Source organism: Microcaecilia unicolor, chromosome 10, assembly GCF_901765095.1.
Source record: "Microcaecilia unicolor chromosome 10, aMicUni1.1, whole genome shotgun sequence".
Classification (NCBI taxonomy): domain Eukaryota; kingdom Metazoa; phylum Chordata; class Amphibia; order Gymnophiona; family Siphonopidae; genus Microcaecilia; species Microcaecilia unicolor.
In genome coordinates, this window is record NC_044040.1 from 220,019,721 (window position 1) to 220,042,774 (window position 23,054).

The window sequence follows — 23,054 nt, forward strand, 5'->3', positions numbered from 1 at the left end:
GGGGAGGGCTGTTCTTTACTGTGCGGTGAGTGGATTTCGCTGACTTTTGGTCAGGGCTTTCTTTACTGTGTTCTTCACTCTGCTGTTCTAGGGTTCTGTGGAGATGTGTTCAGCCAAGCTCTTGTACTGCCACTCGTGCCGGGGGATAGAGGCGCCTGGAGCACAGTGTCAGCTGTGTGGTGAGCAGAAGTCGGCTTCAGCAGAGATACCTGACTTTGCTGCAGAGCAGAGCAGTTCTGGATCGTCCGGAGCAGACTCTTCTGCAGGTGGGCTCTTCAGCAGCAGTCCCGATTTCAATGGGAACTGCCGCCATTTTAGAATCTTCCCATGCTTCAGGGCCACCTCAGCTGGTACAAGAGGTTCTGTTTTTCAGACCGTGCTTTGGCAGGTGAGTGCTCGGGAGGGATGGGTTTCCCTTCTGAATTTGTGTGGTCTTTATTTTAGGCTTGGAAGGCAGGTGCTCCAGTTCAGGGTGCTGCTCTCGCTTTGGAGGACTCTTCACTTCCTTTGTCGGAGGAGGGTCTGTGACATTGCTGAAGGACTCTTCACTTCCTTTGTCAGAGGAGGGTCTCAGTGACATCAAGGAGGAGGATTCTCTGACCACAGAGCAGGAAGGGATGCTAAGATGCCTGGCGAGGAACCACCTTTCACAGGGAGGAGTTAGCAGAGTTGATTGACCAGGTCTCTGCTACGCTTAAGTTTGAACCTGCAGAGACTCCTGTGGGTGATACTAAGCAGGTGGATCCTTTGGTTAAAGGGATCGGTGTCCACCGTGGTCCTTCCCTATGAGTAAAGATCTTAGGGATATGGTCTTGACAGAGTGGAATTCTCCTTATACTCCTTGTAAAGTGGCTTACGCCATGCCTAGATTTTATCTGGTTCCTCAGGAGATAGGGATTCTCTCAAGCCTCCCACTGTGGAAGCAGTGGTGACAGCGGTGACCAAAGTGACGGCCATTACGGTAGACAGCAGTGTGGCTCTTTGTGACCCCCCAGGATAGAAAGATGGAGTCTCTGCTCAAGCGTAGCTTTGATTTATTGGCGCTGGCACTGCAGGCATCCATCTGTGGGGGTCTTGTGGCATGAGCCTTTTTTCGCTGGTCGGAGAAGGTCTTGGATGTTTCGGTCTTAGACAGAGTGGTGTTGGTGCAGGAGTTGGCCAAGCTGGAGATGGGTTCCTCATTTTTGACTAGTGCCCTTTATGACTTGCTGCGTGCTTCGGCGAAGAATATGTCCCTCATAGTGGCTGCCCGGCAGGCACTTTGGCTTCGAGGCTGGGCCACGGATGCGACTTCCAAGTTCTGTTCTCTTCCATTTAAAAGTTCCATACTTTTTGGAGAAGATAAGTTGGTGCGTGGTCTTGGTGAAGGAAGGGAATGGGACTTGATATACCGCCTTTCTGTGGGCTTTGCAACTACATTCAAAGCGGTTTACATAGTATATATAGGTATTTATTTTGTACCTGGGGCAGTGGAGGGTTAAGTGATTTGCCCAGAGTCACAAGGAGCTGCAGTGGGAATTGAACTCAGATCCCTAGGATCAAAGTTTGCTGCACTAACCACTAGGCTACAGTTCTGCAGTTACTGGACGTTCGGTTGAAGTCAGGTGGTTGTGGTGGTTCAGTGTGAGGCCATTTTCAAGAGGCTAGGCGATACTGGCCGGGTAGGTCTGGAGGAGCTCCCAGAGGTTGTTTCTTTCAGCGGCTGCAGACCTTTCAGAGGGCATTATGGAGGTTGCTTCGGGGGCTTCTGGTCCAGTGCACGGTTCTTAATGAAGGTGTGAGGGTCTAGCCTCTGGTGCAGGTGGACGCTCGGTTGAGGCACTTTTACCAGAGATGGACCCAGATCACGTCAGACCAGTGGGTCCTCAAGGTGGTTCACGAGGCTATGTGCTGGAATTCGGAAGATTTTCTCGAATCACCGTGCTGTTCTCGTCGCAAGGCAGGGCGTTTCAGGATACATTGCTCTGGCTGGTCCATCTGGGGATGGTAGTTCCCATGCCTCAGAGGGAACGGAGGACGGGCTGCTATTCCATTTACTTATTGGTTCCCAAAAAGAAGGGTTCCTGTGATCCCATTTTGAATCGCGGTCGTGTCAATGGGGCTCTCAAGGTTCCATCCTTTCGCATGGAGACATTGCACTTGATCATTGTTGTGGTGCGACGCAGAGAATACCTCACCTCCCTGGATTTAACAGAGGCTTATCTGCACATTCCTATTTGCGAGGCGCATCAGCTGTTTCTTCGGTTTGCTGTCTTAGGGAGGCATGCCCAACCTGTTCTCGCTTATGGCTTGGCTTTTCAGAAGGCTTAGTTGAGGAAGAGGGGATATTCCTCCAAAGTGATTTCTGCGATGCTGCAGTCGTGCAAGTGGTCGATTTCTTAAGCGTATGTGAGAGTGTGCCGCATTTTTGAGAGCTGGTGCCAGGATAGGTCTTTGCGTGCTTCGATAGTGGAGAATTTGGAATTTCTGCAGTATGGTTTGAACAGAGGCCTGTCTCTGTCATCTTTGAAAGTACAGGTTGTGGCGTTGACTTGTTTTCGGAGGAAAGTTCAGGGGTTGTCCTTGGCTTCTTCTCTGGATGTGGTGTGTTTTCTTCGTGGGGTGAAGCCTCTCAGACCGCCGTGGCATCCTTTGGTGCCTCCTTGGGATTTGAATCTTGCCTTGGAGGTTTTGGTGGGTACTCCTTTCAAACCGCTCGAGGCGAGCACCTGTAAGGACCTTACTTTGAAGACAGTATTTTTGGTGGTGATCTCTTCGGCTCAGAGAATTTCAGAGTTGCAGGCCTTGTCCTGTAGGGAACCTTTCTTGTCTTTTTCCAGGAAGAAGGTTTCTCAGAAGCCAGTTCCTCCTTTTCTACCCAAGGTCGTTTTGGACTTTCATGTGAATCAGGTTATCTCCTTGCTGTTTCTGGGAGGTAGAGCAGGAGATTCAGATCAGCGTCGCTTGGCCAGATTGGATGTGCAGAGAGGTTTGTGGCATTATCTGAAGAGAATGGAGGAATTTCGTACTTCAGGTAGATTGTGCTGTTTGGAGGTCTGAAGAAGGGAACGGTTGCCTCCAAGGTGACTCTGGCTTGGTGTCTGAAGGAGGTGATTGCTTCATCTTATTTGCTCAAGTGTCATGAGGTTTCATTGGTGCTTAAAGTGCATTCCACTTGGGGGGGGGGGGAGTAGCTGTTTCTTGGGCAGTTTGAGTCTGGCCGCAGAACATTTGCAGAGCAGTGTGGTCTTCTTTGCATTCTTTTGTGAAACATTACAGACTCGACGTGCAGGTGAAAGGGGTTGCTGGTTTGGGGGCAGTTGTTTTGACTTCTGTTTTTTTGGGGGGTTCGCCCTTAGGGATTTGCTGCTTTGGTAGTTCCCAAGTGTCTTGACCGGTCTGGAGGGTTGTTGAGGAAGGTGAAATTAGACCTTACTTGCTAATTTTCTTTCCTCTGGACCCTCTAGTCCAGTCAAGAGCCCTCCTTGTTTATTGTGTTTTCTTTGAGCTTGCTGTGGTTGTTTATTAGTACAAAGGAATATGAAACCAGTCAAAAGAGGTGCCAGACCTGTTTTCTGTTCATGTTTTATTTATTTATTTAAAAATTTGTAGACCACCTAAAACTAGGTGGGTTCCAAGAATACATTCACAACATTCACAATCCAATACACATCGTAGTATGGGGTGGTGCAGGTCAGTCTGCTGGTTGCAGTCTGTCTTTGGAAGCACAGTTATATTTTGTGGTGGGGCCAGGTAGAGGGGTCTGTGGTATTTTTCTTTGTTTCTCTGCTTTATCTATATACTGGCTGGTTGGGTTTCTGCATAGGATAGATATACAATATTCAAATTCAGGTGTTCTCAGTCTCTCTCTGCTGGTAGGCGTGCATAACCAAAGCAACTTGACCGATCTGGAGCATCTAGAGGAAAGAAAATGAGCAGGTAAGGCCTAATTTCACCTTAATCTTCCTATATAATAATTCTCACCTCCAACAGGATGTGCCTGGGACCGTGCCTGCTGGAAGTGGTCTGCTAGGCAGGCACCCACTGACCTCTGTGTCCTCAGTGACAGACAATTTGGCAAAGCAAAACAATCTGAGTGCTGGCCATTAGGACACAGGGTTGATAGGAGAGTTTTAAAAGACTGAAGGAAACTAAAGTGTTAAACTGGAGAAGGGGGGGGGGGGAGTTGTGAATGACTGAAAGACATGCAAATTTGGGACAGGAAAACAATCTCACTGCTGGCCATTAGCACACAGGGTACATAGGAGAGTTTTAAAAGACTGAAGGAACCAAAAGTGTTGGGGGGGGGGGGGGGGGGGGGGGGGGGGAGAAGTTCTGAATGAATGAAAGAAATGAAAATTTAGGACAGGAACACAATCTGAATGCCGGGCATTTGTACACAGGGTAGATAGGACACTTTTAAAAAAAAAAAATGAAGGACGTGAAAGTATTACATCTTGGGGGAGGGCTGAGGAGGAAAGCTGTGGGGTATCCGAATACTGGGCGTTAGGGCCACGGGGGTACATAGACTTTTGAAAGCCTTAAGGAACCCAAAGTGTGGTAAGGAGGAGGAAAAGGAGGGGAGGGAATGGGGTGAGGGGCATTAGGAACAGGGGAGGGGGGCCCTGTCACACACACTCATTCTCACACACACACTGTCTCACTCTGTGACACACCCGCACATTCACTCTGGCTTTCTCTCTCAAACATACACACTCCCAGGAAAACCTTGCTAGCGCCTGTTTCATTCGTTCCAGAAACGGGCCTTTTTTACTAGTTAGTAATGTCATGCTAACTTTACTTAGGCCACAACCTGAAATTTCACATATTTGGTGTTGGTTCACATCAAACAGAACGATAAAGTTCATTAAAAAAAAAAAAAATACAAAAAAGTTGTTGAAGAGAGCCAGAGCTGATTGGAGTGGGTAGCTCTTAGGTCCAGCATTGATAGGAAACTGCTGAGCTGTTCCTTAACCTCCATACCAGACTAGTCTAGAACACATGGGTTATGCTGACGAATAGTAGATGGATACAGAGAACAAGAGTTATGAGCTTTGAGCTCCGCTCTATAAGAGCACCATGCAGCGCTAGTTCCCCAGTATTTCTCTCTGACTAGCAAATGGTGGTGGTATTACTGTGCAATTTCTGGACTGTTGTTAGGCTCCTGAACCAGTTGGAGAACTGAATTTCAGTAGACCTGCGAGGTGAGGCTGTGCTCTATATATTTAAGAGGTAAACATTAACAATGAGAGACGCAGGGTTTGGAAGAACTATGGTGCCAGAGGCAACAGATTTATTTTCTACTGAACATAATTAACTTTGCATGAACATGGCTGCTAATACTGTGCTGAACTGGACAATGTTGGCACATTTAGACTGATGTGGGACAAAATTCTCCCTGGAGGAAGCCCTTTCCTCATTATTCAATACCTCTCTTTGAAAAAGTGGTAATAAAAAAGGCAAGTGCAATTTTATAATATACCACTGCAATCCACAAAACAAAAGGAGCAAGTTCCCACATGCCATCTTTTTCTTTTGATGTAGGCACAGGGAAAAAAAATGTTAAATGCTCCAAGGTTTCAACCTCATTCATGTTTAATGTGATATAAGTCATAAGTAAACAGATAGAAACTCTGAATGTTGAGCACCTGATTCTCATAACATGATGTCTATTTTAGTGGTCCTTTACCAGGAGAAAAAAATCTCTGCATCAGTATAACAGTTCTGTCCCTATAACCAGCCTCTCCAAATGACACACTGATTACGATTTATAACAAATTACTACTCTACCTATGAAAAGTTATTCTGTTATTATACTTCATCTGTGTACATCCGTATGCCGCACAAGCTGGCATGTTTGAAAATATAAGTGAGATTAAGTAAAAATGCCCCCAACAATAAGAATGACAACTTGTATGCAGCAGTGGGTTTAGTTGCTTCTTCGGGGCAGGAAAGATCCCTACTATTTTCTGCCTGTTGCCGCTCATCCTCTTGCTGTCTCCGTTTTTTTAAAATGGCCACCAAGATTCAGCAGCAGCCTCGCAAGACTTCTGCAGCTACATGTATAACATCTCTTGATGTATCTGCTTTGCTGCATCAGTAGACTGTCTTCTCTGGTTTTGGTAGCTGACTATGTACCTCATCTACTTTACACAACTGCGTAGTACAGTTCACTGGTCACCTATATGGCTCAGGCTGTGTAAACCACCTACTTCCTTAGCGTCCCTCGGGACCGGACCAGGATTGGACTGATGGGTTGTGCTCGCCTACCAGCAGGTGGAGACTGAGAAAAAACTCTGACTCTAGAGAGCCAATAGGAGCCCTGGCCATGTGACCTTAGCCTCAGTATTTTCTCAGTCTCCCAGCAGGTAGGAAGGGAGCCCATTAGTCTCTCTCCTTTTCTCTTTAGATATTACAGATATTTGTGATAATTCTTCTGTGCCTGGAATCTTATTTAGAGGCTTGACAGGGTTTCCTTTCTCTTCTTTCTTTGACAGCCTCGGGGGTGTTAAACTCGGGTGTCTTGAGTCCACCCCCTTTCCTCCCCATCTCCCTGGCTTAGCAGGGAAGGGCCGTCCCTTTCTCTGGAAAGGTTTACCGTCTTTGGGAGAGGCAGCCACTTTTAACAGGCAGCTGCTTTAAAAGAATTAAATCAAATAAAAGGAAATTCAAAGAAGCAGCCTTTCTTTCCCCAGACTTCTAACGAGCAGGCAGCTCCAGTGTTTTATTATGATTGAGGGGTTATAATAAAAAAAAAAAAAAACAAACAGAAGAAAATAATTCAGTGTCTGTGACTTTAAACAGCGATTTTTCTCGTCAGATTTAATTTCCTCCATTTTCTTGCGTTTTGGCGGCGGCAGTTTAAACAAATGAAAAAAAAAAAAGAAAGGTGCAAACCGCGTAAGCGCGGCCACCTGTTTTTTCCGATATGGCTTTAAAGTTCAAACAGCTGCTGTCGGTCAGCGTTGTGCAGTTCACGCAGCCGGAATGTGTAAATTTTGCTCTCCCTTCAAGGTTTCTTCGGGTCCTGTGCTGCCTCCGTTTTTTTTCGGGGCCTTTTTTGCCGGCTGTTGTTTGTTCGCCGTTCCACTGGGCTCCGCTTGTTCGGAGGTGTCGGGCGCACTGTCGACGATTGCCACGGGGCGGCGCAGTTCTACACGCTAGCTGTTTTGTGCAGTTAACTCAGTAGCCCTGGTATTAGCCACCACTGTTAACACTACTTCAGGAAGTCTCTGATATTGTGGTTTTATTTTGAGCCTAATGGGCTCCCATTCTTGGTTGTCCTGTCTGAGTATCTTGTTATGATGACATTTGGATTTTCATGTCTAAATAGGGCATTCTTTCACACCGGGTCAGTCAATATCCATTCTGTTTAGACCCCATTGGTCTTCCCCCTTTATTGTCAGCGAAGGGTAATTCTTCAGTTTGCTTCTGCATTTTCCTGGTTGTCACAGGTGTAGATGGGGAAGCTTGGTGGTTTTTCAGCTCCTGATAGCTTTCTTCTTATATTCCTTCTCTGGATATTCAACTCCTCCAGGATTTCTATTGTAGCTTCGGTCCCCAGCACCGTCAGTTCCTCGCCTTCCCCAGCACGGTCCATGTCCCAGGGATACACAGGGGGGCTTCAGTCCCCAGCGCTGTCAGTCCTTCCTCCTCCCCAGGGCTGTCCCTGTCCTGGGGATACACAGGGGGCCTCAGTCCAACCACTGTCAGTCTTTTATTTCTCAGACCTGTCAGTGACTTATTTAAGAAATTGTAATTATTCTCCAGGGCTCACATCCAGAAGATAAATGAATCTTGTGCTCAGGTCTTCCTGGGATGCCCTAGAAATCCTGGTTAATCTCAGGTCTGTGGGTGGGGAAAGAGAGGGGAAGAGGCCGATATCAAAAGCGAATGTCTGATAGATGTTAAACCTTTTGAATTAAGTTCTCAATATTACGGCTCGAGCCTGGGCACTCTTTGCAGGTGCCTGGGCCTGTGCTAAGGGTTCAACCTTCACCTCGTGCCTTTATCCATGGCTTGAAGCCATGAACTGGCCAAGGCCAGGTGGGTGCGTTACAGGCGACGTTTTCTCTGCAGGATCTTGGCTTGGCCTAATCTCTCATTATCGAGCATCAGTCGGGGGATTAGAGTCCATATGCCTGGATTAAACTTCCTGAGCCGGTCCCCAGTTTAGTAATTCCCTTATCTCTTATTTGTCCTGTTTGTCTGTCCTAATTAGATTGTAAGCTCTGTCGAGCAGGGACTGTCTCTTCATGTTCAAGTGTACAGCGCTGCGTATGTCTAGTAGCGCTATAGAAATGATAAGTAGTAGTAGTAGTAGTAGTAGTTACAATATTCCCTTCATAGATGTGCTTTGGTCTTAGGCTGTTGCTGTCGGAAACCCATTCAAGAAAAATGACCGGTTGGGTTTGTTGCTTGCTTTACGCATATCTTCCATTGTCTATCAGTGCTATTTTCTGTTGTTCCTACTTATCATACGACTCACTTCTTTCTCCTCTTCCGTATCCTTTGTCTTTCCAGAGTCCTTCTGATTGACTCTAAGGCTATTCCAGTTTTTCTTTTTAAATCTTTTAGTCTTGCCCTATGTTGGGGACACTGCTTTGCTACTTCCCAGTGGTCTGGACTAGTCTGATAGGATGCTATGGAAGGAAAAAGTGTGTCTTATCAGACCAGTTCAAAATCCCTCCCTGGCTGATTAATTTTCTTTTAGTTACAAGCTATATTTTTCAGATATCACTGAATCTTCTTTTATGTTTCCTAACCTATTGTATGTCACGTCTCCTTACTCAGAGTATATGCTGTAATGACTGGTAAAAGTTCTGACCGGATTGAGACATTTGGTCTCAAAGTTTCAATATTGACGCACCAGATGAATTTTGAGCACCATTGCTTGGCTTTTTGAAGTACTGAACATTCTATGCAGTACGATACCCTTAAGGGGCAAATCACAGTAGAACAATTTTCTTTCCCGTAGGACTAAAGGAAAGAAAGCTTTATCAGGTAATTCATAATACAAATGCAAAGCAGTAGTGGCAGCCTGAGGCTGCTGCCCCTCCTCTAGTGTCTACCTCCAACATAGACACAGCTCCCAGGGTTGCGGAGTCTCTGTGCCCTGGGCAACGCATCCGATCACCAGACCGTGAGTAAAGTGCCTATTATATTTCAAGATACTGAGACTTTACAACTGACAAGGCTTGAAAGGCCTGACAGTAAAAACCAAAGTAAAAACTCAATAACTGCTAGTGAACTGAAGACACCTTCAGCAGGACGGGCGTGCCTGAGAAGGAGCATTTTGCACTGCATTTGATCAACCGGAGAAGGCAGGCTTGTGAAGAGAGCAGATTGGAGCAACACGGTCTTAATAGTAAGCACAGGAAATATATACCATAATGAATACCCTCAAACTACTCCTAATAATCTACTCCTTAACACTGATCCACTTAACACTAACCACCCCACTTGCAGAAAACAACATCATACCCATACTACACAATCATCATAGATTGATCAGATACACCACACCTCACCAAACTGATAACAACCTAAACAAAGGAAAAAACATTTACATGCGAACAACCACAACAGAAGGGAAAGAAGGGCCCAAACAAACTCACCTCAACAAAGAAATGACAACTAACAAAAGTCCACTTAACACCAAATACAGAAGACCTATTCCAAACAATCCAAATGGGCTACGTCAACGCCAGACCCGCTGTAAATAAAACAGCAATACTAACAGACTGGAACATGTCAGAAAACCTTGACCTACTCTTCCTCACTGAAACTTGGATCCATGACCAAAAGGATCCCATAATCCTTGACCTATGCCCTCCAGGATACAAAATCACTCACTGGACCAGAAAGGAAAAAAGAGGTGGAGGTATAGCACTAATCTACTGCTCCCACTTCACCACCGAAACTACTGCCGAGTCCACAACAACCTAACTTGAAATTGCCTCAATCAGAATCCACAACAGATCCCTGCTTGATCATCTGAACTGCGTCTTGTTTTACAGACCACCTGGTAATTGGAATGAAAGCCAGTCTAATTTCATGGACTTCATCTCAAACACTTGTATAACCAACTCCAACATATTAATACTAGGTGACATAAACCTTCACCTAGAAGACCCAAATTCCACCAGTGCACGAGAATGTAAGGAATTCCTCCACTCATGGGATCTCAAATGGCCACACATGCAAGCTACCCATGTCAAAGGGCACACACTGGACCTCTTCTCACATAAATTGTCCCCAGACCACAACCTACTAATAACGGATATCAAATGGACAGAAACACCTTGGACCGATCACTACAAACTAAACCTACCCCTAAGCTGGCGGAAGAAGGGATCATACCGTATACAAGAGCACACAACCTACAGCACAAGAGGCCAAATAGACCCAAAAGCATTCTGGCAACATATATATGACAACGAATGGACAGCACGAACGGACTCCATACACTACCTGTGACTGGGAGGAAAGATGCAGAAGCGTACTAGAAGAAATAGCACCCTTAAGAACAAGAATATCAAGAAGACAAAACTCGATACCATGGTTCAATGACGAAGTAAAAAAAAAAACTCAAAACACAATCCAGGAAACTCAAACGAGCATGGAAAAAAATAAAAGATAAACACACACTCAATGCATGGAAACAAATACAAATATGCAATAAGACAGACCAAAAGGTCTTATTACAAAACTAAAATAGGACCGGATTACAAAGACTTGAAGAAACTATTCCAACTCGTAAATAAGCTACTAAATATCACCCCAGTCACCACAACCAGCACAGACATCCCATCCGCAGACAAACTTGCTAAATACTTCAACAAAAAAATAATAAAGCTATGCAATACACTTCCTCAGCACAACACTGACATCGAAAAAGTCATCAATGGCTTGGACCCAACCTCTGGAGAATATCCAGCAGACCGAACCTGGTCAAACTTTGCTCTCCTCACCGTTGAATCAGTTACCCATGCGACTCATAGGTTCTCCAATACCCATTGCAAATTGGACACCTGCCCCAGCCATCTACTTAAATCCGCTCCCGACCGCTTCATAGCAGACCTCACATCCCACCTAAACTACATGCTCCCAACAAGGTCTCTTCCCTGAGGAATATGGCAACATACTACTCACCCCAATTCCAAAAGACACCAAGAAAAAAACAAGTGAACTTGCCAACTACCGGCCAGTTGCATCTGTCCCACTAGCAGTTAAACTGATGGAGAGCATGGTGACCAAACAGCTTACTGATTACATGGACAAGTTCTCAATACTAAATGAATCACAATCAGGATTTCGCCCCCTCCATAGTACTGAAACTGCTAGTCACTCTCCTGGCCAAATTCAAGCAGGAAATAGCTACAGGTAAAAGCATACTTTTCCAATTCAACATGTCGAGCGCATTCGACATGGTAAACCACAATATACTACTAAGACTCCTAGACTACATCGGGATTGGTGGAAATATACTCAGCTGGATCAAGGGTTTTCTAACCACCAGAACATACCAAGTGAAATCAAATTCAAAATATACATTCCCTTCAGACATGATCTGTTAGAAATCATCAATGAAATCAAGCTCGGTCTGAACACTGTGAACTCATGGGCAAACTCATTTCAACTGAAACTGAACACTGACAAAACACACTGCCTCATCCTCTCATCTCAACACAATATGTACAAACCCACAATCATAAACACCCCAGACCACGCCCTCCCTATCCTCAGATAGCCTGAAAATACTTGGAGGCATATTTTCAAAGCACTTTGGGAGGCTAAGTTCCATAGGTTTCTATGGAACTTTGGGAGGCTAAGTGCTTTGAAAATGAGCCTGTTGGTGTTACAATCGACCGCAACCTTACACTTGAGAGCCAAGTGAACTCCACAACAAAGAAAATGTTCCACTCAATGTGGAAACTTAAACGTGTAAAACCTTTCTTCTTGAGGGAAATATTCCGTAACCTAATACAATCAATGGTACTAAGCCATGCAGACTATTGCAACGGAATCTATGCAGGATGTAAAGAACTCACAAAGAAATTCCAGACTGCTCAAAACACAGCAGCCAGACTGATATTTGGTAAAACACGATTCGAAAGTGCCAAACCCCTCTGAGAAAAACTGCATTGGCTCCCAATCAAAGAACGTATTACCTTCAAAATCTGCACCCTGGTCCACAAAATTATCTACGGCGAAGTCCCAGGCTACATTTCAGACCTCATAGATCTACCAACCAGATCATCACAAACATACCTAAACCTCCACTACCCAAACTGCAAAGGACTCAAATACAAAGCAACCTACGCTTCCAGCTTCTCTTGTATAAGCACACAACTATGGAACTCGCTGTGAAAACAACCTACGACCATCTAAACTTCATGAAATCACTAAAAACCAACCTGTTCAAAAAGGCATACCCTACCGACCCAACATAAATGCCTGCACTCTGCAACACAGCAAAACCAAAGCTCGTAATGGACACTATATAACCTCTCTTCGATCCCCATTGTGCCTGAACCTTAATCAACCACAACATCACCATGTATTTGTTTCTCTACCGGACTTGGCGAACGCCTTTACGGTACTATGTAAGCCACATTGAGCCTGCAAATAGGTGGGAAAATGTGGGATACAAATGTAACAAATAAATAACTTTTCCATTTGTTAAGCAATTCTGACTTATCTTTATCAGCTTCTAAATATTCTTTCCCGTCACTTTTGCATTTTCTTCTATCACTAAGGCTTACTCGTTCTTTCACGAGTGTCTAGTTAAACATCTCAACTAAATTCAAGAGAGAAATCTAGGCTGAGTTTCAGAGTCTGAAGAGTTGGTGACATCTGTTGCTGAAATAGTTCTACCTGCTGTGTCTCAGGATAAAATGCTTTTTGATAGGAAAATTGAGAATTTGGGGACCCTTTTACTAAAGCTTAGTATGAAAGGACAGCACATGGTAAATGCTGTGTCCTGTTTTATACCTATGGACCACGTGATGCTTAGCATAGGGCCCCCTTGGAGCGTTATAATAGGAATTTTAATTTGTGTGCTCAATTTTCCACAAGTGAAATTAATTCCTGTTAGCAATTTATTCCACCGAGAGACTGAGCCAGGCCCAGGGCAAGGCCGCCGCCCCCCAATCGCTACCACTGTCGCCTCCCTCTCCTGCTTCCAGGCCGCTGGCGCTGCAGTCCTCAGTCTCCACCCCCAGCCCTGTCGAAAGCCCCCCTCCGTCCGCCACCGGGCCCCCTGCATTCAAATCGGCAGTGCCTCACCTCCGTGTGAAAGCGGCAGATCACCTCCCTTCAGGCCCTCCCTTACTGTGCCCCGCCCTCGCGGAAACAGGAAGTTACATCAGATGAGGGCGGGACACAGGGAAGGCCCAAAGCGATCCACCACTCTCAAACAGATGCGAGGCGCTGCACTGCCAACTAGAGACTCTCCCTTTTCCAAATTCAGGGGGGGGTGGTGGCAGACAGAAGGGGGCCGCCGAGGGCAGGCAGGTGGAGACCAGGGACTGCAGCGCCGGCTTCCTGGAGAAGGAGAGAGACCCTGGTGCTGGGCCCCCCTTGGAGGCCCGGGGTATTTTGTATCCCCCTGCCCCCCCCCCCCCCCCCCCCCCCCCCGGCGGCCCCTGAAAATACCCTAAGATCAGTGTTTTGCCTCTGCAGAAAATGTATTTGTCATCTGGAGAGTGGTTGAAAGCAGGGGAGCAATGAGAAGTATCACCTACAGATGTTACCTGTGATGATCTTGGTCTGACAAATACCTTGGAAAAGTCAGATTTTCAAAGTTTTTAGCAGAAGTAGTTAGTTGATGAGGCTATTATGAGAATTTACCTCCCATAAAAGAGAGTTAAGTCACTGTAAAGTCGAGTACGAATTGTTCCTTATATGTTAATGTGGAGACATGTTAGGAAGAACAAATTTCCGGCAATGCAACAGGAAGTGATTTCTATTGGATGAAGTTTCGAGTTGCGCTTGCCCTGTAAATGTGCTGTCCTCCTTGAAATCAAGACATATTTCTTCTTTGAACCCTCACTGTTGAGATTTTTCTTGAATACCAAACGGGTTTCTTATGCCAGAATTAAGTATATAAACTTTATATGTCAGACATTAAGGATTTGAGGTATGGATTCCTATTCTTTCCTTTTTATTTATGTATTATGCATCTTGCTGTGCTTTTGGATTCTTGACCTCTGTAATTGTGGACTATATTTTGCTAACTTTCCTTGTATTTTCTGATTTTGACTTTGCAAGTTGGTAATGACTTTTCTGTTTAAAGTGAATCTTGATGAATAATTTTAAAAATCAGTGTTAATGGGGATTGCCCTACTAGACCTGTGTTTTTTGCTGTTCTGCAGGGAGCTATCAAAACCGCTGATTCCCCTAGGTAAGGCCAGCTTCCTGTTGCTAGAAATCCTTGGCCTTCTGTGTAAAGGAATGGTAAGTGACATCATACAGGGCAGGGCTGAATTCTAGAGTAGGTGTACAGTTCTTTCATCTCACACCACACTAAAACAAATGTTTCCATACAGAGCCATAAGAAAGCAGGATCTCTCTGGAAAGAGGCAGGGCTGAGCTGGAAGGAGTTTCTTCCTGAAGACCAGGATGTAAATAAATTCATCACAGAAAAGGTAACACCTTTCATCAAACCTTCCCCACCAACCCCCCCCCCCCCCCCCCCCCCCCCCCGATACATCTCCTGCCTCACTGAAATGAGGTTCAGAGCGTGTAAACAGTTGAGTAAGTGGTCTGCCCACCTATGGGCTACTTCCCTTCCCTGTCCTGTTCCATTCCCAGTCCAGCTAGAGGGTACTAAACATTTTGTGTTGTGGGTGTTTTATATTTTCTTGGTACCCCAGTACCACAGGTGTAGTGTTTGCTCTGAGTTAGAGCCAGTTACTGCTTACAGTGGAGGCGACACGGGTAGACGGATTCTCCTCCAGGTTGTCAGTTCTCATCAGGAAGTGCTAGTGGATGTTTCATTTCAGTTGGCATCTGTATTCCACTTTTATCATAAAAAATATGGTTCAAGGTAGTTTACAATCAGTTTTTTCATAACAACAGTTCATGTACTTTGTTAATAATCATAGAAGTAAAATGCATATCATGTTGTATAACACAGAGCGTCATTTCCATAAGGCTAACATTTATAAGACACAGGCAAATTCCGATACTAGATCGTGTTCTCTGCAGGTAGAGGTTGGAAGAGTAATAAGTGGGGGGCCCTGTTGGAGGTAATGAGGGTACTAGATGACTCCCCTTGACAACAGAGTGTAGTACGACCCTTCTCTCTATGCTTCTGTTGTGCCCTTTTCTGATAGAAACTGGAGTATACCTTGGGGGAGGACTCTGAGTCTCCAGGCCGGAAAGAGCTATCCTCTGAAGATCTTTACAAGCAGATGGAGAAACTTGTGAAAGAGAACCCAGACAATAGGCGAATATTTGATTGGATTGAGGTGGGTCTTGCAGTCTCAACTGTTGACAGTAAGCATTTTCTTAATTGTTTAAAAGATGCTCTTTGTAACTAGCTCTTTCTCCCACCTGCAGGCCAATCTCAGTGAGCAGCAGATCTTGTCCTTTGCTTTCACCCGTGCTTTGATGACCTCTGTATGTCAGTCTGCAATAATCTGTGAGTAAGATGCCATGATGGTGGTTAAATCCTGGGAATGGGAGGAAGGGGGGCACCATCAGAGGTAGGACGTTGCCTCTAACCCTCTTCTGATGCCTCCCAAGCTATGTGGGTTTTCCTCTTTCCCTCCCAACACCATCCTATATCCCCCCCCCCCCAAAAAAAAATCCTGAATGCTACTGTCAATTTGTATTAAGAGGATATTTGACTCTGTTAATCCCTTTCGATAGTCCCTGTCAACTGGGGAACAGAGTGAAGTTATTCCCTCCCCCTTTTCACTGGGAAAAGGAATGGGTCTCTTTTTTTTTTTTTTTTTTTTTTTTTTTCTTGGGGAACAGGACCCCCCCCATTCCCTGCCCCCAAAATAAATAAATAAATTTTAATTGGTTTTCTAAGTAATGCAGTAGAATAGTGCACATGTTAAGATTTATCCTCCCTTCCAGCAAATGGAGACACAGACCAAGTTCAAGGAGACAACTTGAGGCAGAGGGACTCAACATGATAGCCTACATCCTGGTCTTTTGCTTTCATTAGGAAATCTTCCAAATAGTTCCAACCCCCCCCCCCCCCCCCCCCCCCAATATAACTGTATATAGTCAAGGACTTGTAAAAATTGACACTTTTCCTGAAATTAGATATGATCAAATTTATTTCCACGTTCGGTGGAGAGGCTGTGCTATTCTGATAAAGCTTCATTACAGGTAAGAACATAAGCCACCTTTTTGCCTCCCAAACAGAGCAATGAAGTCCTTAGCAGCATGATTTCCAAAAGGCCCTAAAGAGTTACCAGCAGGAGATAAATCTTTGTTTCATATCTGTGGATTTTCACAAAAAGTCATATAAGGCAGTAAACCCTGTGGCATAGATATTGCCTGTGGACGGGACAGTAGCTGCAGGATCCCTGTTTGTCGACTTCTCTCACTCCCTGTGAGATCCTGTATTAAAATGAAGAGAAATCCAGGAATAAAAGAACAGGTAGTGACTCAGAGTAAAAAACCTCTAGCTTCTGTGGAGTCCTCACATTGCATCAAGTTCCAGAAATCAAAAGCACGAGTCTCTTAGAGGCATTGCATAGTTGGATACTGGACATGAATCCATACATAAAAACAGCATTTGAAGAATGACTGTCAAAATGAGGTTTCTATTTTCCCCATGATTCTGCTACAAGCAAAATGTTGCTGATCTTTGGATTCGATGCTCAACTTATATCCTGAAGAACAGATGTGCCTTCCAGCAGCACAAGATCAAAATCTTCTGCTGCAGCTTCATGACATAAGACAAAATTTACAAATTCCATATGACCTTTTACAGCATATGAATTGGACACAGACTCAGTGTTACAGATGTGGCTGTTACCCTCATCTCCATCTTCTTCCAGAGCTAAGTTCCCTGTGCAGTTCATACCTTCCCAATCTGCCAGGTGAGGCCTGCCTCCTTCCAGAATTTCTACTGAAGGAATTTACTGCAATAAGTGATATTTTTTTCTGTCCATTTTGAAATTGATCGGAGAAAATGTTTCTTCACTCAACGTGTAATTAAACTCTGGAATTCGTTGCCAGAGAATGTGGTAAAGGCGGTTAGCTTAGCGGGTTTTAAAAAAGGTTTGTATGGCTTCCTAAAGGAAAAGTCCATAGACCATTATTAAAATGGACTTGGGGAAAATCCACTGCTAATTTCTGGGATAAGCAGCATAAAATGTTTTGTACTTTTTGGTTTCTTGCCAGGTATTTGTGACCTGGATTGGCCACTGTTGGAAACAGGATGCTGGGCTTGATGGATCTTTGGTCTGCCCCAATTTGGCAATATTTATGTACTCCTCGAGATCAGATATCCCTGCTCGTTCACCAGACTTTCAAGATCTTCAGCTGTATCTATGAAAATACCCCACTGTCAGCCCATCTGAAATATAAGCATTTGGAGGATAAATATAAGGTTTAACTTGCTCAGGATTGTGAAAGACCTCAATTACTGTATCAGTCACATGGTAGAAGCATCTCTCAAAAAATCAAAATCTGAAAATACTGAGGCTTTCTTTTCTTTAGGCTTAGATTCTAAAATACTAGATGTAGCAGGAACGGTTTTCCAAGCAACCATGCTTTACATAGTAGATTATTCATTAATGGACAAAAACTTCTCTAGTGAAGAATTTGCCTCAACATGTGACTGGACACAAGCATAGATGAGGAAACAGGTGTGTTGAGGACCTGTTGATTCAGGAAGCATTGCCAAGTATTTGAAGATTTTCCTGATGCAGATTTATATTGCTTGAAACATGATCATGTCAGGACCTTATGAACTTCCCTACTAGGATACTTCCCAGTGCAGATTGATCTAAAGCTTTGGAATTTGAAGGACACTTAAATATGCATAATCTTGGACCAATGATTAGATCCAGATGTGTCTGTGCTTAAGATGCATTTTCTGAATCTCATTCTATGAAATTCCTTTATCTTAAATATTTTAAAATGCATATTAAAATATTTTTCACTGCTGATTCACTTATGTTTATTGAGTTGGTTTGATTTAGTACTAATTACAATTGATTCCTCTAGGTTTCAAGGTCAAGAATTCACTGGACATCTGATATTATTACTACATAAGATCAAGGAATGTGGATTACACCTCATCCACTCAACTTATGATGCTTGTGAAACGGCCTCTTGAACTGTAGCAATTGCTGCACATCAAACAGCTTTACTTTGAGTCTCTGGCCTCAGGGAAGATCATCAGGAGCACTTGACTTATCCACCACACCTGAGAAATAACCTGTGTGGTGATAGAGCTACAGGAGCCCAGATACTGATGGGGGAAAGGAGAATAATGATGCCTTAAAACTTTAGTGGAGCAGTGGGAAAAATTCCCCTTGAGCAGCTGGGCAGCAGTTTCTATTCACAATTCTTTCTCATTGTGAAAAAATCGGGGAGAATTGTGCCCCCCATCCTCAATGAGGGCTCAACCACTTTCTCAAAGTTCAGAATGAACTCCTTAGCCACAATACTGCCTCTCATCACCCGGAACAGCTGGCGTGTATCCCTGGATATCAAGGGTGCCTGCATCCGCATGCATCTTACAACACTGGCATTTCCTGTGCTTCATGTTTCTCAGTCAACATTTCTAATACTAAGTTCCCTTCAGCCTCACCTTGAATCCCAGAGTCATTTTCAGGTGCCAGTGTTGGTAGCCACCGACCTCTGTGGGGGTGGAAGTTTTTATCTTTCCATACTCAACTGGCTCCAGAAAATAAGTCACCCGCATGCTGCTCTTTTAGGGATCCTTGAGTCACTGGGATTTCTGATTGGTTTCGAAAATTGTTACCTCATTCCAGTGCAATCTCTTCTTTTCATTGAAGTCCTCATAGACACAATAAAAGTCAAGGTGTTCTTGCCTCCCAGCAGAATCTGCACCCTAGATGCCTTATGCAGCTGCCTCTGCAATGCACACAGACATCTACTTACAGCATTCTTCGTATTGTGGGCCATATGGCAGCTAGTGTCCACATCATGCCACTTTCAAGACTTCATAAGCAGCCTCTATAGTGGCACCTGAAGACTTACTGGAACCAACACAGTCACCCTCTCTATAGATAAGCGCCACCCCCCCCCCCCCCCCCAATTCAAATGTTCCCTCCACTGGTGGTGAAGCCCATGCAGTCTCACCAGGAGTTACCCCTTCCAACTCCGTCAACCTCAAATCACTCTCCCAACAGATGCATCACTGTACAAATGGAGAGATCATCTCCAGCACCTCCAGACAAAAGGACAATGGTTACAACAAGAGCAAAAGCTTCACATCAATTATCTGAAACTCGGGGCAATCTTTTACACCCTGCGCATCCTCCATCCCTGGCTGAAGAACAAAATCATGCTCATTCACACAATCAAGTAACCATGTTTTTTGTGAACCTAGGGGGTGGTTCTGGATTCCGCCAACTCTGCACTGAAGTGCTGCACATATGGCACCTTGCAATAGACATACTCCCAGGAGAGCACAGCCACATTGTGCACACAGCAAGAAGCTCAACCCTCATGAGCAGTCCCTCAACCCTGCTATTGAGCCCATGCTATTTGGGTGCTGCGGCCACCCTGACCTTGACATCTTTGCTACTCTAGAGAATGTGAAGTGCCAAGTTCTGTTCTCTCTGCATGACATCCTGGGGGCAACATATGATGCATTCACCATCTTGTGTACTCGAGGACTCCTTATGTATCCTTTGTTAATGCTATTAATATCCAGAGTTCTTCAGAACACCTTGCGAGATGGCATCCAACTTATTCCTGTTGTACCTTGATGGCCAAGATAGATCTCTGCTACTTTCTCTACTGCTTGACCACCCAGTCCCTCTGGGACATCCGCTTACTCTACTCTTGCTGAATCAAGGACAGCTGCTTCACCCTGACCTCAAGAATCGCTCTCACAGGCCTGGAGAGCTGATATTGAGTGCACTCTCCTACATTATCTACCGCTCTCACAAGAAACCTGAGACATTCTCTCTGCATCTAGAAAACCTTCCACAAGGGAATCACACCACCTGAAATGGTCATACTTTACTTGATGGGTGGATTCAGCTTATCTAGACCCTTTCACATGGCCTCTTTCTCAATTTTTACTTACTTTCTATATGATTCTCAATCTAGACTCTATATGTATGTCCATCTTGCCGTGATCACAGCCTACAATGGATCAATAGACGACAAACCTGTCTCTTCCCTGTCTCAGTAATGTCAACCCTGTGCTTCAATCCATCATGGGACCTCATCCTTGTCCTCACCCAACCTATGGTAAAGCCGTTTGAGTTGCTTGGCCTTGCCTTACCCAAGCATCTTGCTGGAAAATTGTCTTCCTGATTGCAGTTATATCAACCAGATGCATCGGCAAACTCCAGTCATTAGTCACTTATCCATGGTACCTCCACCCTAACGGACTTCTTCTCTGATCCCACCCCAGATTCTTTCCCAAGATAGACTTGGAGTTTCATAACAGTCAATACGTATTGCTCCCTCCTTTCCTGGCATCACACTTGTCACCGGTGGAGCAGCCCTTTAGATTGCAGAAGGGGCCCTCTTTGTTACTTACAAGCAACAAAACGCTTATGCCATGCCTCTCAACGCTTTCTTACTATCAGCCCTAACAATCCTGGCTTTCTGGCCTTCAAGTTCACCTCTGCAGCTGCATATCATGTCTCCTGTTACCCTCAAGCAGATGAATTTCTCCCAGTTAAGGTTAGACCACACCTCAGCCACTTCCATTACTGACATTTACAGAACCACCATCTTTGTGCATTTGGCCAAGCTGTTGTCCTACTAGTTTTCCCACCGCCCATCATTTTGGGATCTTTCACAGTGGGAAGTATTAGGAAGAGACCTTCAGCAACAGACTCACCTGCACGTTCCCTGATTTTTCTCAGAGAAGCTGAAGTTGCTTATCTGTAGTGGGGGCTCTCTGTAGACCACAGGGAAATGCAGCCACAGTTTCCTACCCTCCTTCCTTCTATATCTTCTCTGTAGCCCCATTTGATTTCTGCTGGAAAACCTATACCAGCACTGGAATACTGACACATGCTCAGGAGAAGGCAAAGACTTTTCTTGAGCTGAAGGAGAGCTCTGGCACAGTGGATCCATCATGATTGATGTCAGCAAAAGTGTGACTGCATTTTCCTGCTGTCTGTGGAGAAAACCCCCATTACAGAGAAGCAGCTCTGCTTTAGCACAGTGTTTGTGCACAAGACTATGGGCGCATGATGCAGAAAAGGGTTTTGCACAGCTTAACCCTGCTCAGAACCGCATGTTAGATACCAGGGAACAGCATATTAAAATGTTGGTTAGTGAAGCTATTAGTTGTTTGGTCCCAATGCAGATAAATACAGAGAAGACCTCAAATTCTTGCATTGTGTTCACTTTAAAGGACAAATTTGAGGAGGGTTAACTCATTCTTCTGCAGTAGTGTTGGAGGATTTATTGCCAGTTTCTTCTTTTTGCTGCAAGTATAATGGTACCCGCAGCTTTTTAAGATGGATGGAAGGTGGTGTTCTGTGCACAGGTCTGAGCAGAAAAAGTTGTATCCATGCATGTGCTGGAATGTTGTTCTGCGTAGAAATATCATTTTCTGTGGAATAATATTGCTCTGACATGTACACAGTAAAACTTGCGCATGTGTTTCCAATGTGCTCGCCTTGATTAGTGAAGTCCTAAAAAATTGAGGTTTGGCTATGAATGCAGTTTGAATTCAGGTGTGGGGATCTCTGAAAGGGTCTTTCCATATCATCAAGCTGATCAATCCATAGACTGGTGGGTTGTGTCCATCTACCAGCAGGTGGAGATAGAGAGCAAACTTTTGCCTCCCTATATGTGGTCATGTGCTGCCGGAAACTCCCCAGTATGTTCTCTATCTCAGCAGGTGGTGGTCACACACAGCAGCAGCTCTGGCTAGGCCTCCAAGCCTAATTTTTAGGTTTTGTTGAGTGCCTGGGGTTGAGGGCTCTTTTGAGCAAGTGCAAACCTGGTGGTGCCAGGTCCCTCCTTTTCTCCCCCCTCCCGCTGGCTCCGTTAAAAAAAAAAAAAAAAAAAAAAAAAATTTAAACGTCCTTAAAGGCGTTTATTTCGACGTTTATTTAAACGTTCATTGCAGCTACTCACTGGGACACCAGTTCGTTACAGCTCGGAGCGGACAGCAGGTAATTTTTACCTTTTTATAGCGGGCAGGGGGTTCCCCGATTCTTCTCCTCGTGGCATATGGCGTCGGAGGGCGAGGGCGCAAAGGGTCGCTCCCCGGGTCGCTTGAGCGCTTCTAGAGGGGATGCGGGGGTCTTACAGCCTGATTCGCCCTTGTTGGGTGACAGTTTCGTGACCGATGAATGTCCCGGTCCTTCCTCCGGCGTGGCGGTTTTTCCCGCCATAAACGCCCATCCCCCGCTCCTCGCCTCCGCCATCTTGGCCGGCCACGCGGCTCGGACGGCTTCTTCTTGGGCCGCCCTTGAGGTTGGAGACATTAATGCCATGAACGCCCTTAATTTGGGCGACGGCACAAAAGCGGCTAAAGTTAAGCGCCGTTCTTCCCGCGCGGCTCCTTCGCGGAGTGTCGCGCTTGACGCCATTTTGTATGCGCAGCATGTCTCTCCCCCGCTCTTGCGAGCGCCGGTTGAGGGTGCGTCTAGGGCTGTTGCCCAGGCTGCGGAAGTGCACAGTCTGGGAGGATTCTCCCCCGAGTTTGTTTTGCTGCTGCATCAGGCTTTCCTCATGCAAAACGCTGCCCCTGCTCCCTCGTCTGGTAAAGAGGTTGAGGTTCCCAGAGGTAAACGCCCTCGGGTTGATTCCCAGGCCTTGGAGGACTTTGTCTCCTCCGATGTAGATGAGGGCAGCGTGTCTGAGGTCTCCCAACGGTCCTTTGCGGATTCCTTGGAGGAGACGGATCCCCGCTCGGATGGAGCGGA

At 45.3% G+C, this 23,054-nt stretch overlaps 1 protein-coding gene across 3 annotated transcripts in view; it reads left to right on the forward strand.

Annotated features, from left to right (window-relative positions):
- EIF4G1 (eukaryotic translation initiation factor 4 gamma 1) overlaps window positions 1-23,054 on the forward strand; it is a 205,015-nt gene that overhangs the window by 167,031 nt on the left and 14,930 nt on the right. For all 3 annotated transcript variants that reach the window (XM_030217150.1, XM_030217151.1, XM_030217152.1), the window contains 4 exons: window positions 14,358-14,439; window positions 14,532-14,630; window positions 15,321-15,455; window positions 15,547-15,628. In XM_030217150.1, the coding sequence (XP_030073010.1) occupies window positions 14,358-14,439; window positions 14,532-14,630; window positions 15,321-15,455; window positions 15,547-15,628 (398 nt within the window). The remainder of the gene's footprint in view (window positions 1-14,357; window positions 14,440-14,531; window positions 14,631-15,320; window positions 15,456-15,546; window positions 15,629-23,054) is intronic.